Genomic DNA, 20,553 nt, shown 5'->3' with positions numbered 1-20,553 from the left:
GTAACATGACGTTTATTACAGCTAAATATGCCATTTATTAATTAATATATAATAATATAATAATAATTCATTACATTTATATAGCGCTTTTCTGCCTGGGCACTCAAAGCGCTTTTACATGGAAAGGGGGATCTCCTCAAGCACCACCAATGTGCAGCATCCACCTGATATGGACATGCATACTTCTTCACTTATGCTTTGATTATGAAGTTATATCATTGGAAAAAAACAGGCCTGTACTGTTGACCACAATACAATATTTTTACTTGGTACAGAATACAGATGTAACTTTGCCTGAGTAAAGCTAGTATTAAAAGTTGTGGCAGATATTAAATATTCGTGATGCATCGCAATATCATAAAGAGATAAAGCAGCGCAAGAGAATCTGTGAAATCAGTGTCAATCTCTCTCGAGCCGGGAAAGAAGAGAGTACCCACTGCCGGTAAGAACAATTTAAAGCAACTTTGACTAAAAGTGAGCAGTTTTATCAATGTTATGTTACCTGACGGCTTCAGCGGGACTGTTTTAGTAACGAACAGGAAGAACTCCTATCTGGCGCGCTGCCAACACTGAAGATGACGCGCTTGACGCGGTTGTCGGAGGTTTTTAAGAAACTGAGTGAAAGAATCACGTGTTTAAAAACAAAATAAGAAAAAGGCGATAAAGTTAAAGGGAAAGCAACCACAAAGTCTGCTTGGAGACGTTTTTAAGCAGCAAAACAAGAGGGTATACGCTAATATACTGTAGATCTTCAAAAGTCGTTATACGCAAACAGCGCTATTGAAAAAGTAAGCATACACCACTGGTCATGACTTACTCAACCTCAAGTTGTTACAAACCTGTTTAAATTTCTTTGTTCTGTTAAACATACAGATGTTTGGAAGAATGTTAGCAACTGAGATTTCTGGGGCACCATTGACTGCCATAGTAGAAAAAAATGTAATTGGTAGTCAAAGCTTCCCCAGAACTGTTTATTTTCCTAAATTCTTAAAAATATCTTCTTTTGAGTTTAACAGATCAAACAAAATGTATAGAATTTTACAATAATTACCAAAACATTTTTTCTCTACTATAGTAGTCAGTTGTGCCCCAGAATTGTCAGTTTTAACATTTTTCCAAATATAGATACATTTACATTTATACAGGTTTGGAACAACTTGAGGGTGAGTAATTCATGACAAAATTTTCATTTTGGGTGGACTGTGCCTTTTAGACTTCGGGTCCATGTCAATACATAAGAGAAAATGTAATTAAACGTTATTAAATGTTAAATAATAACAAAATAACCATAAAACAACAATTATGCGTGTATGTGTTTTATATATTAGGCCTGAAATTGTATTCCTGTCCATCAAATGCTCTATTCTGATTTTCCAAATCGTTAGAGTGCTATGAGATAGGAGGGTGTAGTCTGGAGGGCGCTATGACCCAGACACAAGCACAAGTTTTCACTCTCACTGGAGGCTTTCACATTCACCTGCTGTAGCCTACTCGTGAGTTTAGTGCGTTATCTACTCCGTGTGGACAACAGCACAGGTATGTACAACATTATTTATGACACACTCTACTAATAATGTCTTAAACTGCACAGACAAAAACCAAAACCAGCAAAAAGAAAAATGATGAGACGTGAAATGCGTTATGAATTATTTGTTTGAACATTTTTTGAATCAAAATTGATTAGGCAATTCTTGTTTACATAACACGGTGTTTTTAGAAGTTGTTTTAAATGAATTTATTTATTTTAAATGCTGAGTACATAATATACATTTATTTATATTATTTTCCTTTACTCATTCCTCTCTTTTTTACGTTATTGCTATGCGATTTTTGTGTAGATCCACAACATGACGGAATGTATAAAAAACTGTTGCAGAAAGTTTATGGCCAAGAAGAAAGAACCAGAGACTCAGAGTAAGTCTCTCTCTCTCTCTCTCTCTCTCTCTCTCTCTCTCTCTCTCTCTCTCTCTCTCTCTCTCTCTCTCTCTCTCTCTCTCTTTCCTGCTTGTAATTGTTGTTTTCACCATGCAGATACACATAAAAAGATGCTGTACATACAAATACATACAAACCATTATTGAATTATTGATTGTTTTGCAGTAATAAAGGTTCTGCCTCCCCATATATTAACACTTGAGTCTAATGTGAAGAAAAGTGTTGGAGTGTCAGAGGATTATCTCTTGTCCAAACTACCTCCAGACGGCCGGGAGATTCCCTTTGTGCTTCCAACCTTCAAGTCCTCCTACATTCAGCCAAGAGGGGCACAGTACTCCGGCTACAACATCGGGCAACAGAGTAAATTGGCACTTTTATGGGTGTACTAAAGAGGGAAACCGTGTCATGACAGCATTTTTTTGTATTATATGTTTCTCAGTTAATGAGAATGGAGATGCATAACCTAGCACAAATTTAACATTTACGCAAATCTGACAACAATTTAAGGTTCCACAAGGACAACTTATGCAGAAAGGAAGGCGGAGCTTGCAGGAGCCAGTCAAATTGTGTATGACCCTGAAATTACTTTAAACACCAGTCAGATGATAAACTTCATGTCACCCGGTTCACTGAGACGCCCCACTTTGAAAACCAGGATTGGCAATACCCCTGGCACAGGTGAGATGCCTTTAGATTTATCTGAAATGCTGATGGATGTTCATACTTGTTAAGGAAACTCAGATGCAACACAGATCAGCATTCCTTCTTCTTATCATCTGTTTTCTGGGTTTGAAGGAGTGGATTTACCGTACAATATTACTTCCTCATAGCATCATTCAGTGTGTATAACTTCTCCTCAAATATTTACCCTCCAAACCACCTGTCTGTAATCTTTCATTTTTGTTTATGTCCCACGTTGTTGAAAGGCTATTGATCCAATACATGATTTTGTTGGTTTACATTTAAAACAGAAAAAACAAAGAACATCCCATTCGATGACACAATTTTAATTACCTGGCTTATAAGAAAAACATTTCAGTCTTTAAATGTTCATTATTTTAAACAGAATACAGAAAAATAAGACACAATGTATTAATGTACAGGAATTTAGAATCCAATGCAATCTTCTGAATCTACTGCATATTTGAGACTTACATTGGGAAGCTACTGAATCAGTGAAATGATTCATGTCTGTTATTCACAGGATGGGACAATAATGGTAAACAGAGACTCAGTCACTCCATGTTCGATTTGTCAAACCCTCAGGGCCATGTACAGGTGAGTGCACACACACACGCCTCACTTAACAGCCCATTCCTTTAAACATTATCACAGTTAAATTATACAGCTTTCATAGTCACAAGCAGGCAGTACACATGTTCACACAAGGGATTATTATATCTGTATAAAGGAGTATGTAATAATAATTTGTAGAGGATAATTAATATGTATAATAAATAAATGACTCGAAATAACCTAGTATTGGCAAACATTTAGCTCTTGAGCCAAAGTAACTGACACGCCTTAATCTGTTATCAGAGTACAGCTATAAATTATCATATTAAAACACATAGAAAACAAACAAAACAATACTTGTTTACGCTAAAATGTTATTAATATTCTTATTTTTTGTAGATATACAATTCTGAATATTAAACTTTGTAATGTTTCTAAATTAACTATAGAATGTCAATACAACAACAAAATATTTATATTATCTGCTGTTTTTTTCAGGGGTGGGATATTATTTTGTCTCATACGAAGGAAAGTTCATTTTTAACTTAACGTTTTTAAAGTTCTTAACTTAAATTGGCTGATAGAAATGATACATGATTGCGTTGTCGATATGTAATGAAACTAAATCTAGCTGCAGTGGAGCATTTAACACAATGGTGTTTGATCTGAGCTGGGCGAGGTTTCTTTTATTGTTTAAGTTAAATAAAGACACTGAGTCAGTTTGTCGTCTCTAGCCTTTTAATGATGCTGGATTACTGCTTGGCCACCTCAGTGTGCAGTAGTGCAACCAAACAAACCTACCCCAATCAGAGAAAGCATGTTTTAAAGTTTCCTGTTTGAAGATGGGCAGTTCTGTGATGTAATGACATTTCTTCTCTGTTTCCTTCAAGCGGTATGATTCTGTATCCAGTATCCAGAGCAGCACATGCTCCATTCAGGATTCCTTTGGGAGCAGCCGTAGTCTAGGTAACCATTCATGACTGATCTCTCAAATAGTAATTGTAGACAACCGCATTCCAAAAGAACCCTCAAAGTTCCATTCCAATAGAACTCTCTGGAAAGGGTTCCGCTCCACTGTTACCTGGTATTTCCACTACAACTTCATTTGTTTGTTTTTCTCCTTTTTTCAGGGTATTTTTAAACCCTTTATTTCCTAACAATCTTTCCCCCTCTCTTCCAGCCCAGTACTTGCATACACAGGGACTCTCAAACAAACTCACGCACACACACACGCATACATGCACACACACGCACGCACGCACACACACACACACACACACAGGACTGACTCACTACAGATTGTGAAATTGTGAAAGGGCAGATGCAGTAATTGCTTCCAAATGTTTTCCCTAAAGTCCAGCATGCATGTATCCTCAGATAACTCTTAGTCTAGATAGTGAATCTTTACACACACAAACCCATGTACTGTATGTCTACCATAATGTTTATTTATATAGTTTGTTCAGAAAGTCAGAGACAATAACCGATAACCTTGTGGGAAGTATATCTATATACAGTATATTACTGTCCTATTACATAAAAGCAAAAGAGCAAGAAAATATAGCTTGAAGGTGCTGTGTGTAATTTTTTGGAGGATCTATTGACAGAAATGCAATATAATATACATAACTTTGTCTTCAGAGGTGAATAGAGCGCTTTAAAGCGTTATGTTTTTATTATATTTGAATGAGCTAGTTTGTACATAAACCACGAGTCCCCTTACATGAAATTCGTCATGTTGTTTCTACAGTAGGCCTAAATGGACAAACTGCTCTACAGAGCGCGTTTCGTAAATACGTTATCCCTTTCGGCAAAGAAGCGAAAACGTGACGACATCTTAGTTCTGTGTCAGCCACCGTACAGCTTCCAAAGGGAGGGGTGAGCGGTGGAGTCAGCTGTTGGTTGCATTTTGCAACCTCACCACTAGATGCTGCTAAATTTCATACACTAGACCTTTAAAAAATATTGACAGTTATGGACAAACAAGGACAACAGACAGATTACAGGCAAGATTACATGGAAAAAGTACTGTATATATATTTCCCATTTAGATTTATGCATTTGACAGATGCTTGAAAACTACTTTTACTATAACTATTTTTTACTAGAACCACTTAACTATTAGCTATACTTTTGTATAAGTCTATGTGTTCCCTGGAAATCAAAACCCACGATCTTGGAGTTTTTAGGTTTATGCCCTTCCAGAACACTCTACAACTGCTGTAAGTGTCAGTTTTTGGTATATTCATGTTCATTTGTGTTTACATGTTCGCTTGTAGAGTCAATTATACTGTCTGGAGATGAGAGGGATCATGAACTAGGAAAAGTATGTGTGCACATGAGGTACGAAGAGGCGGTGGAGCAGGTGTGGATCACCTTGGTGAAGGTACGATTTCATCCAACAGGGGCTTTACAAGTCAACAACAGGACATTGTGTTTCATTTGTACTCTGGCTGAATTGAGCTTCTGTGTCTGAGTTTGGGTGCAGTTCACCCAAAAATGAAAATCATTCTCCATCATCTTGAAAGCAACAAAAAAAACTATTTAATCACCACAACGTTTCTTCTTTCATTGAGCTTCCAAGCATCTCTATTTTAAGTCTCAAAAACATCTTTATCTTTAATATCCTAGTTATCAAACACACAAAGTTTTATTGGTTGGTTATAAAAGCTTTTAAACAGTGCATGTTCCTTTCACCCTTGTCCTGACATTTTGGTACTTTCCCTCTTTAGTGTACAGGCTTGAATGTGTACACTGAAGGGGCAGAGCCTCCAAGGATTGGGGTCAAAGGGGTCATCACCATGAAGAAACAAGTGAGATTCAAGAGCACAGTCAAGGAAGCATCAGCGGTGAGTAAAACAAAGAATCAATTCTTGCTTCAGCATTGCAGAAATAACATGAGAGATTGTATTTGATTGCATAATTCAGATGAGTAGTCAGCCTGCATTGAGGGTGTTTCTCTCACACGTGCCTGATGTGTTTCTTCAGTTATCACTTGTTTCGGCCACACGCCCTGCACTGATTGAAAAAAGATTATACAGTTGTTTTTGCAGTATTTTCTTTGCTTTAAATGCTTTGGCAATACATATGTATTATACTTTTGGCCCACACTGTAATTTTTGTCATGTTAACAAAACGCTTCAAGTAAAGTTAATGAATTATTCGCAATCTTTGTGTCTTGTAGGACACTCTCTTCATGGAGACATTTGTCTTCACTCTGAACCTAGAGCAATTACGCAGTTCTGCGCTGGTGCTGTGTCTGCAGGCTCACGCGCCACGCAAGCGCACGCTCGGAGAGTGCGTGTTATCTCTTCGGACCCTCGGACCACAGGAAACACAACACTGGCTGGATTTCAGGACCCACTCTAAAACACGTGTGAGTCTCTGACCTTCTGTATCGTATCTGAACGCTTATCTGATTCCAAACCGAGCAGCCAGAATACACCCAGCCCTCCCTTACAATTCTGTATTTGACTGTATGTGATTCTTTGAAAGCGATCTTAAACTTTCCCCTGCATGATGCCTTGGTTACCCTGATATCAGTTTGTGGATATAATTAGACAGACAGGCCTAATAAAAGTGATGTTATTTTTTGTTTCATATCAGCTGTTTTATTTTCCAGATGTAGGAATGGCTCTAGAATTTCCAACATCATAATTAGGTTACTGTAAATCAATGTGTCACGTCATGTGTAATCTATTTTATCTTTATATTGTACATCATCTGGTTATAGATACATCTCTTCCCATTGTAAATAGATTATTCCGCTTTAATTAAGCATTGTTTGGCTAAGGGAACGTTTCCATACACACACAGACGGGGATCAGGTTTGGCACAGTTGTATTGACAGTGTTTACCAGCAAGAATTTTTATGTTTTTGTGTCAAGGAAGACTTTTGTGTGCGTGCGTGTGACTCAAATCACAAGCCATTTTGCAATGTCTAGCACATAAAAATTGCTTGAATGAAAGGTTGTTGTTCCCTAGTTTGAGATAGACATAATTGCGTTCCAGAATGAATGAAGGTCAGTGTAAGTGGGTGAAATGAAGAATGTGTGTGTACTTTTGCAGAAATAGGTTTGTGTCTAATAAATCTGTGAACTACAGTAGGCATAACAGGGACAAACACAAATAAGACGACACAAACTGACACGGTTAATATTGTGTGTATTTGTGTTTCTGTAGGTGTGTCATGCTGAGCTTCAGTTGGCTTTGTGCTTTCAGCCAGTGAGCAGCAGAATGCAACTCCATATTCTCAGTGCTCAAAACCTTCCAACATCCTCCTCACCACTCACACAGAGTGAGTCTCTCGGCGTTTATCATCATTTCACCAAACACTCACATTACTATATCACAAAATATAAAATGAAGTTCACAAATGGGCTAAATAAGGGTTTACCTCATCACCCTGACCCCAACTCAATATGACACATTTTTGTTATCTTATCATTTCCCAGTTCTTTGCACCAAATAAAACTGCACAACTGCACATTCTCCGTAGGTTTCTTTGTAAAGGTGGACATGCTTAGTGATGGCAGGGTCTTGCTGAAGAGGAAGACAAAGGTAATGAAGTCATCAGGGGGGCGTGTTCAGTGGGAGGAGGTGCTTCTTTTGCCCATCACCAATCAGGACAAGAATCTTCAACTGGCGGTCAAACTCTACAGAAGCGGCTCTGTTCGGAGAAAGCACCTGCTTGGACAGGTCGGTTTAGAGCAGAATACATAACACAATTATTAGTAATGCTATCAATATAGCTAAAGATGAAGTGTTTGTTTACACATATAGCATTATTAAACAGAATTGCAAGAATGTATTTGTCAGCAGGTTTTATTTATATTTCCACTATTTTCCATTGGCTGAGAAACAGATTGTCTCTTCTAAACTATATTAAAAAAAGTTCTCAAAAAACTTCATTATAAAGTTAATGTTACATTTAATAGATGCAAGCTGTTTATTCCTATAATATGATTAAATGTGATTTTGTATGTATTTCTCAATTTTCAGGTCCTCTTGGGTTTTGACAGCAGTTCTCCAGAGGCAGTGGAACAGTGGAAAGATTCCATGACTAATCCAGAAAAAGTGGTGACCTCATGGCACAGAGTCAGTCGACCCTGAACGAGAGAAGAAATGAACAAGAGAGATATAGTTGTAAACTGGACTGGTATGCTCACGTGCCATTTATAAGACAACTTCCAAAGAAAATCAATTTGTGTTTTTGATAATTCAATTTCAATTGTAGTGGCTACGTTTTTTTTTATCTACCCAACTATTTTTTATCAACTTTTCCTGAACACTCAAAACAAAGGAAACATTGTAAAGGATAATTCATTGTGATCACTGGCAAATCCATTCAGTTTTACTTTTGGTTTATTTAAAAACATTATATATTTGCTAAACAAAAACTGAATAATTGGACTAACACATATGTAAAGAACCTTTATTTAGTTAAGAAGTCTTTTTGTTTTCTTTGCTTATATGTTATCTAACCTTGAGCACCAGGTGAACCAGGGCTTTTTTATGTGTGCTGTAATTTGTAGATAGATGTAGAAAGTTGTAGATAGCAAAATAGTTTACCTTTTTATGTTTCTTATTGATGTATAAAACTTTAAAAACATTACATACTGTGTATATAAGAGCAGGTCACATAATACAAAGTTAGCTACGATAAGACACAACAGATTACATTTAACAGAGCTGTACTAATGTCCAGATAGCAGCACAGATATTTAGTCAAAGAAGATTTATTAGACAGTCAGCTAATATTTTTCAGAATTCATAAATAAAGTGTTAGAATTGTTCTCCAGGCATCCCCATATAACACCAGTACTGTTGAGTTAATACATTGAAAACACATCTCTGCAGTGATTTCATGATGATGAATGATTGTTTGTAAGTCCGGTTAAATATCTGTAAATATCTGCTTTCTCCTCTGGGGCTGAATACTATTTGAAAAAGCTTTTATTTTTAGAAGTTTGTGAGGGCTTGGGTTACATTCCCATCCAAGTGGAACTTAATCCCTCACTTTGCCTCCTCTGTCCTTTCACAGAGCAAGCAAGCTCAAACGAAAGGGAAATACAGCAAAAGACTGCAACAAAGAGACTTTTGTTTAGACTGGCATTTCACTTTCTTGCATGTTTTGTACCAAGGTGACCTAGCTATCTAGGTGTCGTCATTTTTAAGCAATCATTTTTGTACAGGTACAGTAAAAGTAGCATCAAGTATCTAAGAGTGTTCATATTTGTGTTCATATTTAAGCAGGCATATTGTGTTAAGTGTTGCTAGTTCAGTAGACATGATGTGATATTATGTAGGAGGTATTTTAACAGAGAAGTAAGAAACAACATTTTGTGCTTACTGGCTTTATTTTGTGCTTACACATTTTGTCTGATCTGGCATCGTGATGTTACTGCGATTAAACGTTTTATCAAATCACCTTGTGAAAGAATCTTTAACAATGGGACATTATATGGATTTTTTGTTATGCCATTTCATTGTGTGAACAGAGTAACAATGTTACAATCATTTTATTTGAGAATTTGGTGGTTTGTACAGTATGGATTGCCTAACATGAGTATGGAGTTGTGCACGACAGATGGTAAAGTTCTAATAGATATACAATTTGATTCATCTGTGTAAAAACTTATGTAATCACAGTACTACAGATCTAATTTACAGCATACAACATCTCTGTGTTTCTATTTGGAAGTTGAAATGTGCTACTCTGCATCATTCAGAAAAGACAAAGTTATGTAAACATTTCTATTGTAGTCCTATAAGATTTGTTAACAGTAATGAACAGTTCATGTCAATTTGAATGTTTTATGGCCTCTGAGCGCTGCTTCTAAATCCGGATGTTTGATTTAACTGACGTCATGATTTGCGTCAAAATTTACAGGATTGTTATGGGATTGTTGACTGTTTGAACAGTGTTAATGGTTATTCCTCAAGACACACCCCCATCACCCTCGGTTTCTTCCACCTATAGCAAATCCCAGCAAAACAGCTGACTCCCCACAAAGATGGCAATATCCAAAACCCTTGTCCTTGTGGGGACATTTTTTTGTCCCCATGAGGAAACAAGCTTATAAATCATACAGAATTAACTTTTGTGAAAATCTAAAAGAGCAGACAGTTGTGTGTGATTGTTAGGGTTAGGGAATATGATATACAGTTTGTACAGTATAAAACCATTGCGTCTATGGAATGTCCCCATAAAACATGGAAACCCAACATGCGTGCGTGCGTGTGAATTGAATGTGTTGTGTCTGTAGCAATCATACAACCAGTTAATAAATGGAGATATGACAGCGCACGCAAAAACGTGTCCTCACACTTAGCTGCAATTCTCTTGTCAAATCTATTAATTAAATGAAACCCAAGGTCAAAGGAAGTGAGTTATAAAACTGATATGTATAGAGATATATACAAGAAGACTGAAAGATTGGAAGAGTGAGAAGCTCTGAGAACTTTGGCAAAAATGTTTTTGCTTTTTCAGTAATCCCCCTCTTGACCACATACACTCACACTTTAACAGCTGTGACCATGTGGAGTTGCATGCGTGTGTTTCCACTGTGTTTTCAATTAAAAGAGGACTGACAGATCCTAGATTTCAGCACCGTCTCCAGGATCTGAATTCCTCACAAACTTCCTCACGCTGAGTTCACACGCTTCGAGAATTCACTTATTTGCATCAACACCCCAAGTCCACAACGAAGTCTGTTTTCAGTGAGGCTCTCTTTCAAAACTGGTTTATAATTCTATAACACCTGAAAAGCAATCAGAGCTTTGAATATCTGTTGTCACAAAAATAGGTTAACCAGATATTTATCTCTTCATTTTATGTCTTTGCTGTCTTAAGTGTATTAGCAGAAATGTTATGGTCTGGTATTCTATGATAAACATTAATTCCCACAAGCACATTTTGTATTAATTAAGATGTAACTTGTTTCAACTAATGTGTCAGTTAATTCTATTAAAACAGATAACAGTACTGTAAGTTAAGACAAAATTCACACAAAATTCAATTGTAGCACAATATCACCATCTATTGGGCTTCAAGAGAAGTGGAGGAAAAATATGCGTCTGTTTCCCATCGTAGTTTCAGTTTTTTCATAGTTCATGTAGAAACATTGCCCGCTGCATTGTAAACACATGATCCACACACAGAATGTGTTAGAATCTCTCACCGCAACTTTGTCAGCAGGCAATTAAAAACGCAATTTGCATTTTTTTCTTTAGAATAAAAGACGTGTTTGTCTGTAATTTGTCCTTTCAGCCAGTCTGTTTAAACCAGTGGTTCTCAAACTTTTTCGTTATAAGGCCCCCTTTGTGTTAAGTGCATCGCTTTGCGGCACCCCATATAAAGACGTATAATCTTAAACTTAGAATTTTAATTAAACCAAAAACATTCAGTTATACAATGCTGGAACCTCAATTCTTTTGGTTGGTGGTGTCATTTTTCTGATGTTTGATTGCATAAAATCTATGATAAATTTCTGTATTTCATAAAATGCCACAAAATCTGTGGCCCCCTGGATCCATCTTGGGGCCCCCAGTTTGAGAACCACTGGTTTAAACTATTCTGTATAGAATAAAATACAAAAATGTACAGAATAAAAGTTTTCTAAAACATTTTGGATATTCAAAACGACCAATTTTTGACATAATCCACGTATTGACTGAATGGATGAATGAATGAATGAACGAATTCTATTTATTTAGTTTGATTGTTAACGTTGTGATTGTATTGACAAAAAAATGAATCGACAGACTTTAAGATTTTTATTTTCACTGCTAAAAAGTATTACCATAGCAACAAACATCCGGTCATGTAGATTATGAATCTCCCCTTAGCTGGAACGATGACTCAATTTGGTCTGTTTTGGTGACTCATATCACAGCCCCCTTTAGGAATTCCCAATACTACTACCCCATCTTTGTTGTAAGATAGAACTATAATAAATAATTGAACTACGCGTGGCACACATCAAGCATGAATGCTCATAATTCAGTTATTTATCTCTTTTAAATTGTGTGATTTCAGTAAACCCGTATTCTTCGTGTTGATTACATGTGTTGAACTGTACACCTGGAGGCGCTGGATTGCGTGGGGTGTAGACTACACACTGACGCATATGACAATTCCGCAGGTGCTATAAAATACCTGATGCTCTTACCTGTTTGCATTGACTCGCAGTCAGACAGGTAACGTTAACATGGGCTCAGAATCAGAAAATAAATCCGTTCTTAAAGAGGGGTTTTTAGTGAAAAGGGTAAGACAAACATTTCTACGCGTCTGGTTAAATGAATTTCCAATCGCACGCAACTGAATTAATAACGCTTGATGTTATTTTCAGGGCCACGTGGTTCACAACTGGAAAGTTCGCTGGTTTGTACTTAAACCGGACAGACTTCTGTATTATAAATACGAAAGTGGAAAACGCGATTCGTCACATCGAGGGACCATACCGTTAAACAACTGCAACATCATCTGTCCTTACCTGGAGTATGAGAACCGACCGGTAAGTGCGGACAATCAAGTGTAGTATAGAGCTCTTTTCACATTTTAATCTACAAATCATGAAAACAGATGAATGAACAAACTTCATAAATGTGGACTTTGTTCTAAACACAACTTCTCCAGCCTTGTTATCAATGGTTTAGTGCAGATTAAACCATGAACAGTAGCACTGGGTGTGTCTTTCGATTTAATTGTTCACAGCCTCGGGGTGTCAATGTTCTTAACATATGTTTTATATGATTTAGCCCTTCATTGTTATATTTTGTTGTAATCACATGCTCTAGCATGTCAGGAACACGACTCTATTTCCCAATAGCTTTAAGCTTTAAAGAGCTTTAAAGAGTTTTCTAAATGTTTAGGCAAGTTTATGTAGCCTGTACCTTCCTTGAAATCAATTCACTTATGATCAATAACAACAACGTAGTGTGTTTAAAACTATGATGGTTTGTAATAAATGTTCAATCTTGGAATCCAGTCTTGTGATTGGCTGTGCTCATGTGGCATCTGCTAACTTCTGATAAGCTATTACATTTCAACTTCAAGTCTTGAATCATTGTAAACTTATGAGCATTTTAATATATATTTTGTTTTTAAGGCTGTTGTCATAGTAACCACATGCCTTACCTCTTGCAGCTGGTGCTGAGGCTGCAGACCAGCACCTCAGAAGAGCACTTCCTGGAGGCGTGCAAGAGGGAGGAGCGTGATGAATGGGCTGAAGCAATTGGCGCAGCAGTACAGAAGCTCAACCCACATAAAACACAGACCCCATCCTCATCACAGAATAAAGGTTCCACGTCCCTCCAACTTCACAATGTCAATCTCAGGTAACATGCGTTTGGATACTGTCAGTGTACCGTATGTTTCTTTTTGTTGTTTGAAGCTAACAATGTGTATGTCATCTCTGATCAGTCAGGTGGTGGACTCTATGTATGATGTGCACACTGGTATTCGGCTATGCAGCCATGTTGAACAGGGCAGTTCTTACACCAACTGTTTCTCAGGTCAGACACCTATTATACAATAGCTCTGCGTGTACATTAAATATTTAGTTGCATTGTAATAGTTATAATCTTATTTTGTGTGTGTGTACAGGCTCAGCAGTGGTGGATTGGCTTGTGTTTAATAAGCTGTCTCTGACCCGTGTGGAGGCAGTAACATTAGCCTCTGCTCTCCTGGATGACGGTTCTCTGCGGCCTATCGGAATAAGAAGCGCAGATGCTCAACGTAACGCTGCTTTAGGAGAGCAGTTTCTGGATGATTCCACTGCACTCTACTGCTTTGTAAGTTCTTTTCTTCTTTTCCAGATTTGTGTTTATTATGGTTCTCAAACTGCAGTTTGCGAGTTGTCAAACGGCTTGGAAAATAGCGCAATTTATGCATGACACTTTGACTTTATGGAGCTTGAAGCTCACAATCATGACACTGTTTTGTAGTTTTAAAGGGGAGTCTAACAAAACAATTTAAACCGAATGTCACGTGTTAGTTGTGTTAGCCCTTACAAAAAGTTAATTTGTGACCCTGGATCACAAAACCAGTCTTAAGTAGCACGGGAACATTTTTAGTAAAAGACAAAAATACATTGTGTGGGTCAAGATTATCGATTTTTCTTTTATGCCAAAAATCATTAGGATATTAAGTAAAGATCATGTTCCATGAAGATATTTTGTAAATTTCCTACCTTAAATATATAAAAACTTTAATTTTGTGAGTGGATGGTCTGCAACAGTGCCTCTGATTAACAACTTCAAAGGCAATTTTCTCAATATTTTGATTTTTTTGCACTCTCAGATTCCAGAGTTTTAAACGGTTGTATCTCACCCAGATATTGTCCTATTCTAACAACTCATACATCAATAGAAGGTTTATTTATTCAGCTTTCAGATTATGTACAAATCTCAATTTCGACAAATTGACCCATAAGACTGGTTTTGTTGTCCAGGGTCACATTTCATTATTCGGTATACTTTGGTAAAAGGTTGTTTGAATTTTGTGTATTCTTTATGTAATGAGTAGACTAATATAAATGTACTAGTAAGTGTACTATTTCAGAACCACTTGGGACTAAATTGGCCCACTTTTTTAGTTTATAATCTTCCAAAAAAATTCAAGTATACTTTTAGTGCAATAGTAGTAAATGTTAAGCACATAGCTGTTTTTAGAGTGAATGAAGTATACGCCAAGTAAATTTATAGTGCAGTAGTTTTCTTTAAGTGAACATAACATCATTCTTATACTGTAGTTTACAGTATATTTGCACTTAACGACGTATACTGCATTATTTCTATTAAGCCATTAATTTTTATACTTATATAACCTTTGTAACTGCGTTTCAAGTAGATTTGAAGTATCTCAAAATATACTGTACCAAAAGATTGAGTATTAAGCCTAAGATGTACTAACTCAACTAAAAGTATATAACTTCTTCCACAGTCTCAGAGCTTCCAGAAGAGAGGTAGTGTGAAAGCAGAGAAGTCTTTGTCTGCGGTGGAGCTGAGTGGCAAAGTAGTAAAGAGAGGTTACCTGTTAAAACAGGTGAGCACTCCACTTTCAAGAGTGGGCTTGACTGAAATGTGATTTTCTGTATTGCCAACTATCTGTGTGTGCGTGCTCACCTGTGTATCTGTGTGTCAGGGCCACAAGGTGAAGAACTGGAAGGTGAGATTGTTTGTGTTAAGGGCGGAGCCTGGCTTTCTGCACTACTATGACCCCAGCAAGGTGAGAGTGCCTATAAAGTACAGGCAAATACACACCTGTGTCACAGATAAAGTACTGAAATATATTGTGTCATGTGCGGTTTATTTTTGTGCTGACTTGTATATTTCATGTAATGGCCACCCTTTGTAGGATGACATCACACCAGTTGGCAGTATATCTTTGCGCGGATGTCTGGTGTCTGCACTGGATGATAATGGCACACCCTCAGGTGAGTCACACCTGTCTCATGCCTCTCAACTCTCTGAGGTGTGATTACTCCTGGATCACTAATATTACTGTTACTCTATGGGAAAGCTTTATTGGGAGTTTCCACACTAACAAGTGTTCACATCGTAATTGTCTGAATTAAAGAAAGATTTAGCAATACAGAAAATGCTAAACATAAGAAATAATTTAGGTTCTGTTGTCATGGTAACAGTGATGTTTACATGTTCTCTGTGAGCAGAAGCTAATGGTCACTCTATTATAATCTTCAGGTGTTAAAGGTAAAATACAAGGGAATCTCTTCAAAATCATCACTCAGACGGACACACACTATTACATCCAAGCCCCAACACACGAGGAGAGAATGGACTGGATCCAAGCTATCAGACAAGTGATGTAACAGTCACTACACTGCAAATTTAACAAACCAACCCTAACAATGAATTAACCACTTTTTGTTACACAAAATCTCAGTTGACAAATCTGAGCGTGTGCTGTTTAACAATTGTATTTTTGTGTGTCTTTAGTGTTATATTAATAAGAATTATTATATGGGACAGTTTAGTTTTGATATATTAGAATATACAGCCGGTAAAGTTTACGCATTCAGTGAATGTACAATTAATTAGTTGATCAGTGTTTTTGAATGTGCTTTTTGTTATGTTATAATAAATGTAGCAAAAATGTATATGAAGCATGTCTTTGAAATGCATGATGTTTTGTAAAGGAGAATGTTTTTACCTGCCACTTCTAGTTGACAGGAAGTTACTTAACAGAACTGACTTTATTCCTTGCACAAGTTTGTTGGCTTGTTGCTATGGTTCAAAACACACACAGACGTATGATTGTGTGGGTGTCTTTCCAATACTGTACATGCCCAAACACACTCTCTCACACACAACACACACATTAAAATGTATAACTCAAATCGGAAAGGTTCTTTAAGAACGTTTACTGTTTACATATTGCCATTATTAGTGTAAAAGATGTACAAGTAAATGTAAAAGTAAAACTTGCTATGAACATGATACACTCATTTAATACATGATTAAGTTGCAGCATTTGACAGTAAAGTGACAGCACCGTGAGCTCAAGGCTTCAAAAGGACTTTAAGTCAGTTTTCTTCAAATCAATATAATTGCAGGACATTGGATTTTATAGTGAACATTCGGGTGTCAGTTATAAATGCCATGGTGCAAAAAATAAAGTTACATCAATTGCAACTACAAACACCTAAATTTCTGCTTTGTATAAGTGCATCTAAAAGAACAAATAAAGGCACTTTTGCTGCTGTATCAAAGAGCCACTAACCACATCTACAGCAAACAAAAACAGTAAGGTGGTACATTAGTTACTTTTTAAAAAAGATTCAATATTAAAATTTAAGATCTCCTTGTTGGGATTAAGCTAAAAATGATTAAAATCTCTACATTAGTGTTTATGAAAAGGTATGCAGGACATGTCAATACGCCCTTTTCACAATGACGTCACTTAACTTCCGCCTTTTTGCAAAGCAGTGTATCATAACATCCGTCTTGCAACAAACAAGAAGAAGAAGAAGAGCTTCCATTTTGCCGTGGCACTGGAATTTAACAACAGTGAGAAAAAAAACGGACAGAACACGTATTCAAGTACTTATCCTAGCACCTTTGCTTACACAAAAAGAAAACAAAACACTTACCTTCATAATCAAACAGGTACTGTTCAACGAAGAATTTGTATCCTTTCTCTAGCTTTGATCTTGTCGTTAGCGAAAATTTGTCTGCAAGACGTTGTACATCATCTAGACGTATTTGTGGCAGATGTGCAAGCCACTTGGTAAACTCCATTCTGAGGCGCTAGCGGAAGTAACTTCTTCTTCTTGAGTTTTACTGGCGGTTGGCAAATCAGCTTATAGGTGCATTACCGCCACCTTATGAACTGGAGTGCTAGCGGAAGTAATGATACACTACTTTGCGGCAGAACGGAAGATGCGTGACGTCATGTGAAAAGGGCGTATTAGAAGAGAGAATTCATTTGGATTGGATGTTACATGTGACTTTTATGCTGTCTGGCTTTGAAATGTTTTTGAAATGTAGAGCTGGTTTCACATTAGTTTCCAATTCATCTATTGAACAGGTTTGTTTTTACTACCAAATTAAACCCAGATCAAACTTCAAATGAATTCTTTATCAATTTAAAACCAATGTAGGGTTTTGGAACTTTTAAGACAACTGTGTACAGTATGCTGATGTTTCTAAAACATCAACTGTGAGTTGGTTCTATAAATAATGTCATCATAGCAGACACATCCAGTCCTGCTCAAGCCACTTTGGTAAGCTGTAGATCTCCATAGACTCTAAGAGCAGTGAGAGATGCTAGCTGAGTAAATCTGTGAGCAAAACCACACAAGGGCTGCCCATCCACTAGAATACGGAACTGCTGGTGCTCGCACACAATCTCCATCTGAGAGGGAGAAAAAATACAAAAATAAGCTGCAGAAAGTATGAAGCATCCTGTATGATAAAGAGCAAGATATTAGATAAAGGTTTTAGCAGATTTGATCTTTATCAAATGTAACACTATTTACAAACACACAAAAACATACTGTACCTTAAAAGCCTCTCCTGGAGCAAAGGGGAAGAAAGACAGGGCGGTCTCTGTAGCACCCCACTGCCCTGACAGACGAGCATTACGATGTACAGCCTTTTCGGCAAAGTTCACCTTCAGCTCCAAACCCACATCACCCGCGATTTCCTCATCCTCCTCAATCTTAGACTGGCATGACACTAACACTACCATGCTAAAAGACAGGAAAAGTGATTTGTGCATTCTTTCATGTAATTGTGCAGAACAAACACTTATTGTCTGCCTATTTGAATTTGCATACTTGCTTTCACACAATAATACGGCTATAAATCAGAATCACAACCATCATAGACATTGAGGGGTATAGGTGTACCCCCCATATTTAGCTCAGTCAGAAAACAAACAAAAAAACTCATATAGTGTGATATGTTTTTCTAGTCAATGTTATCATATTGGCTAAACCATCTATTTGCCAAATATGGCCAGAATCGTCCAATCTCTTTCTGAGATCTGTCTGGTTAAGCCTTCATGGGAATTTACCCTTTCCCACTCTGGCAAACAAAAATGCACCCTGACTGCTTTAAATGAAATGCTTTTCTGTCTGAGCATGACATTGACGTTCAATTTGCATTTTATTTAAGTTAATGAACTAAATCTAGATAATTATTCTTTGTTGATGCGCGTGTCATCATCATTCTCCTGTGTGAACTGGAAATGTTTAAACTTTTTAATCTCCGATACAACCGGCTCATTGTTTGGTAACAGAGGCGAGTCTCATCCAATGAACCAAGTCATTCATAAGGCGCGATGTGACAGTGAAGAAACGAACGCAAGTGTATCTGATACGAACCTTTTGGGCCGCTTGTGAACAATACCCATCACTATCAACCTCATAGACGGCCGTAGACCCCCTTTGATCTCACCCACATATTCATCATCCTGTAGGAAGAATAATAATTGAATAATATTGAATAGTAAAAATATTTGTATTTTATTTAAATATCTGCTGGCGTACAACGCAAACAATATAATCAGAGTTAGGCTTTTTCATTGCATTTTTCTAAAAGTCATCACTATCTCCCATACACCATATAAACCACTGCAAAATCAGATGTAAAATGGTCCTTTTAATAAAGGTTCTTATATTGGCAGAGCAGTGCGTAAAACCTTCAGCCCCAGCTTGCGTATTTGCGCATTCCCCAACATTGTAATTTTATCAGTAAATTTGTATAGGCCTACATTTATGTACATATATGTATACAATGTGGTTAAATACTTGAGCCCATGGTATAGTCTTTATTCAAGCTTATTCATTCAGTTTTAGTGTAATAAACTCTAAAATCATCGCCTACTTACGTTGCCGATTATCCCTTTTTCTGTCATGATTTCCTCTGTCGCAGTGGCTTTTAACTCTGTTGTGCAGGTGTTGCGTTTAAAGCGCGAGGACAATAGCTGTCACGCACGCGATTGATCATCACGGTGCGCGAGGCCGGCACTGAATGTGCGAACCCCGCCTCGCTGCTCCGCGTTTCTATAGAAACCGTCTCAGTCTGGCCAGTGATGATGTCATACAGTGGTGGCATAGTCAACACTATTCAAAATATTAATAAAAACACTAAAAACAGTATATTTATGCAACTAGCACGCATGTTACTTGCTTCACTTTTTTCACTTTTCAAATGTTACAAATCCCCTAAAACCCATCATCTAGCCTACATTTAAAGCCCATGATTGCTAATTGTGAGGTAGCGTACGTGTCAAATTAAACCAGCCCTGTTTCATGATTCAAGAAACAAATAATAGGAATACAATTAATTACGTAAATAAATAAGAGTACAAATTATGTTAGCTAAACCAGGTAAGTATATTTACTCTTTAACAATGTTCTAAGTATTTGGATTATTCCAAACTATGCCTATATTATATCAAGATAAACAGTATTCCAACTGGGAATAACTGCTAACTGTGGAATCACAAACAACGACAACATACTCAAGAGACATAATCAGCTCCCAACAGGTGTATTGTTTCACATTCCCATCCAACCTGTCCAGCACCGCAATATGTTTTTTACCACCCAGTGAGAGTTTCCATGGTTTAAGCGCCAAATTACTGATCACATTTCCTTCTGCTATTATCATGCAAAAGAGCAGCTATAACACACTTCACTCAGTTCAGTATAATTTCTTTGCTTTGCTTTGTCAATGAGTACAATTAAATGTGCATATATTGTCTGCCTACATGTTGCTGCTATCTCGCAAAATACTAAAATAACTGTCGCATCATCAGCCATAATTTGTATATAACACTTGTTTTTAACAGTAAGACAGTCAATTTATTAAAGAAACAGATGAGATGACTACACATTTGTGTGGGAA

At 37.0% G+C, this 20,553-nt stretch overlaps 3 protein-coding genes across 3 annotated transcripts; 2 read left to right on the top strand and 1 right to left on the bottom strand.

Annotated features, from left to right (window-relative positions):
- The first annotated feature begins 1,466 nt into the window (after positions 1-1,466).
- LOC130559250 (tandem C2 domains nuclear protein) lies at positions 1,467-9,660 on the top strand. The gene is made up of 12 exons (XM_057342209.1): positions 1,467-1,536; positions 1,839-1,914; positions 2,101-2,295; positions 2,443-2,613; positions 3,140-3,213; positions 4,062-4,137; positions 5,451-5,557; positions 5,904-6,020; positions 6,356-6,547; positions 7,354-7,468; positions 7,670-7,869; positions 8,173-9,660. Exons 2-12 carry the CDS (start codon positions 1,848-1,850, stop codon positions 8,281-8,283), a joined length of 1,425 nt encoding a protein of 474 aa, XP_057198192.1. The 5' UTR covers positions 1,467-1,536; positions 1,839-1,847; the 3' UTR covers positions 8,284-9,660.
- Positions 9,661-12,305: 2,645 nt separating this feature from the next.
- On the top strand, positions 12,306-16,287 carry plek2 (pleckstrin 2). The gene is made up of 9 exons (XM_057342953.1): positions 12,306-12,440; positions 12,525-12,689; positions 13,322-13,512; positions 13,598-13,689; positions 13,781-13,968; positions 15,119-15,220; positions 15,320-15,403; positions 15,533-15,611; positions 15,880-16,287. Exons 1-9 carry the CDS (start codon positions 12,384-12,386, stop codon positions 16,005-16,007), a joined length of 1,086 nt encoding a protein of 361 aa, XP_057198936.1. The 5' UTR covers positions 12,306-12,383; the 3' UTR covers positions 16,008-16,287.
- A 179-nt stretch (positions 16,288-16,466) lies between these two features.
- si:ch211-10a23.2 (Galectin-related protein A-like) lies at positions 16,467-19,681 on the bottom strand. Its single transcript, XM_057342954.1, has 4 exons — positions 19,532-19,681; positions 19,026-19,114; positions 18,200-18,389; positions 16,467-18,052 (listed from the first exon to the last, which is right to left on the bottom strand). Exons 1-4 carry the CDS (start codon positions 19,556-19,558, stop codon positions 17,909-17,911), a joined length of 450 nt encoding a protein of 149 aa, XP_057198937.1. The 5' UTR covers positions 19,559-19,681; the 3' UTR covers positions 16,467-17,908.
- Between the last annotated feature and the right edge of the window lie 872 nt (positions 19,682-20,553).

Source organism: Triplophysa rosa, linkage group LG9, assembly GCF_024868665.1.
Source record: "Triplophysa rosa linkage group LG9, Trosa_1v2, whole genome shotgun sequence".
NCBI lineage: Eukaryota > Metazoa > Chordata > Actinopteri > Cypriniformes > Nemacheilidae > Triplophysa > Triplophysa rosa.
This window is presented reverse-complemented; position numbering and strand designations above follow the sequence as displayed.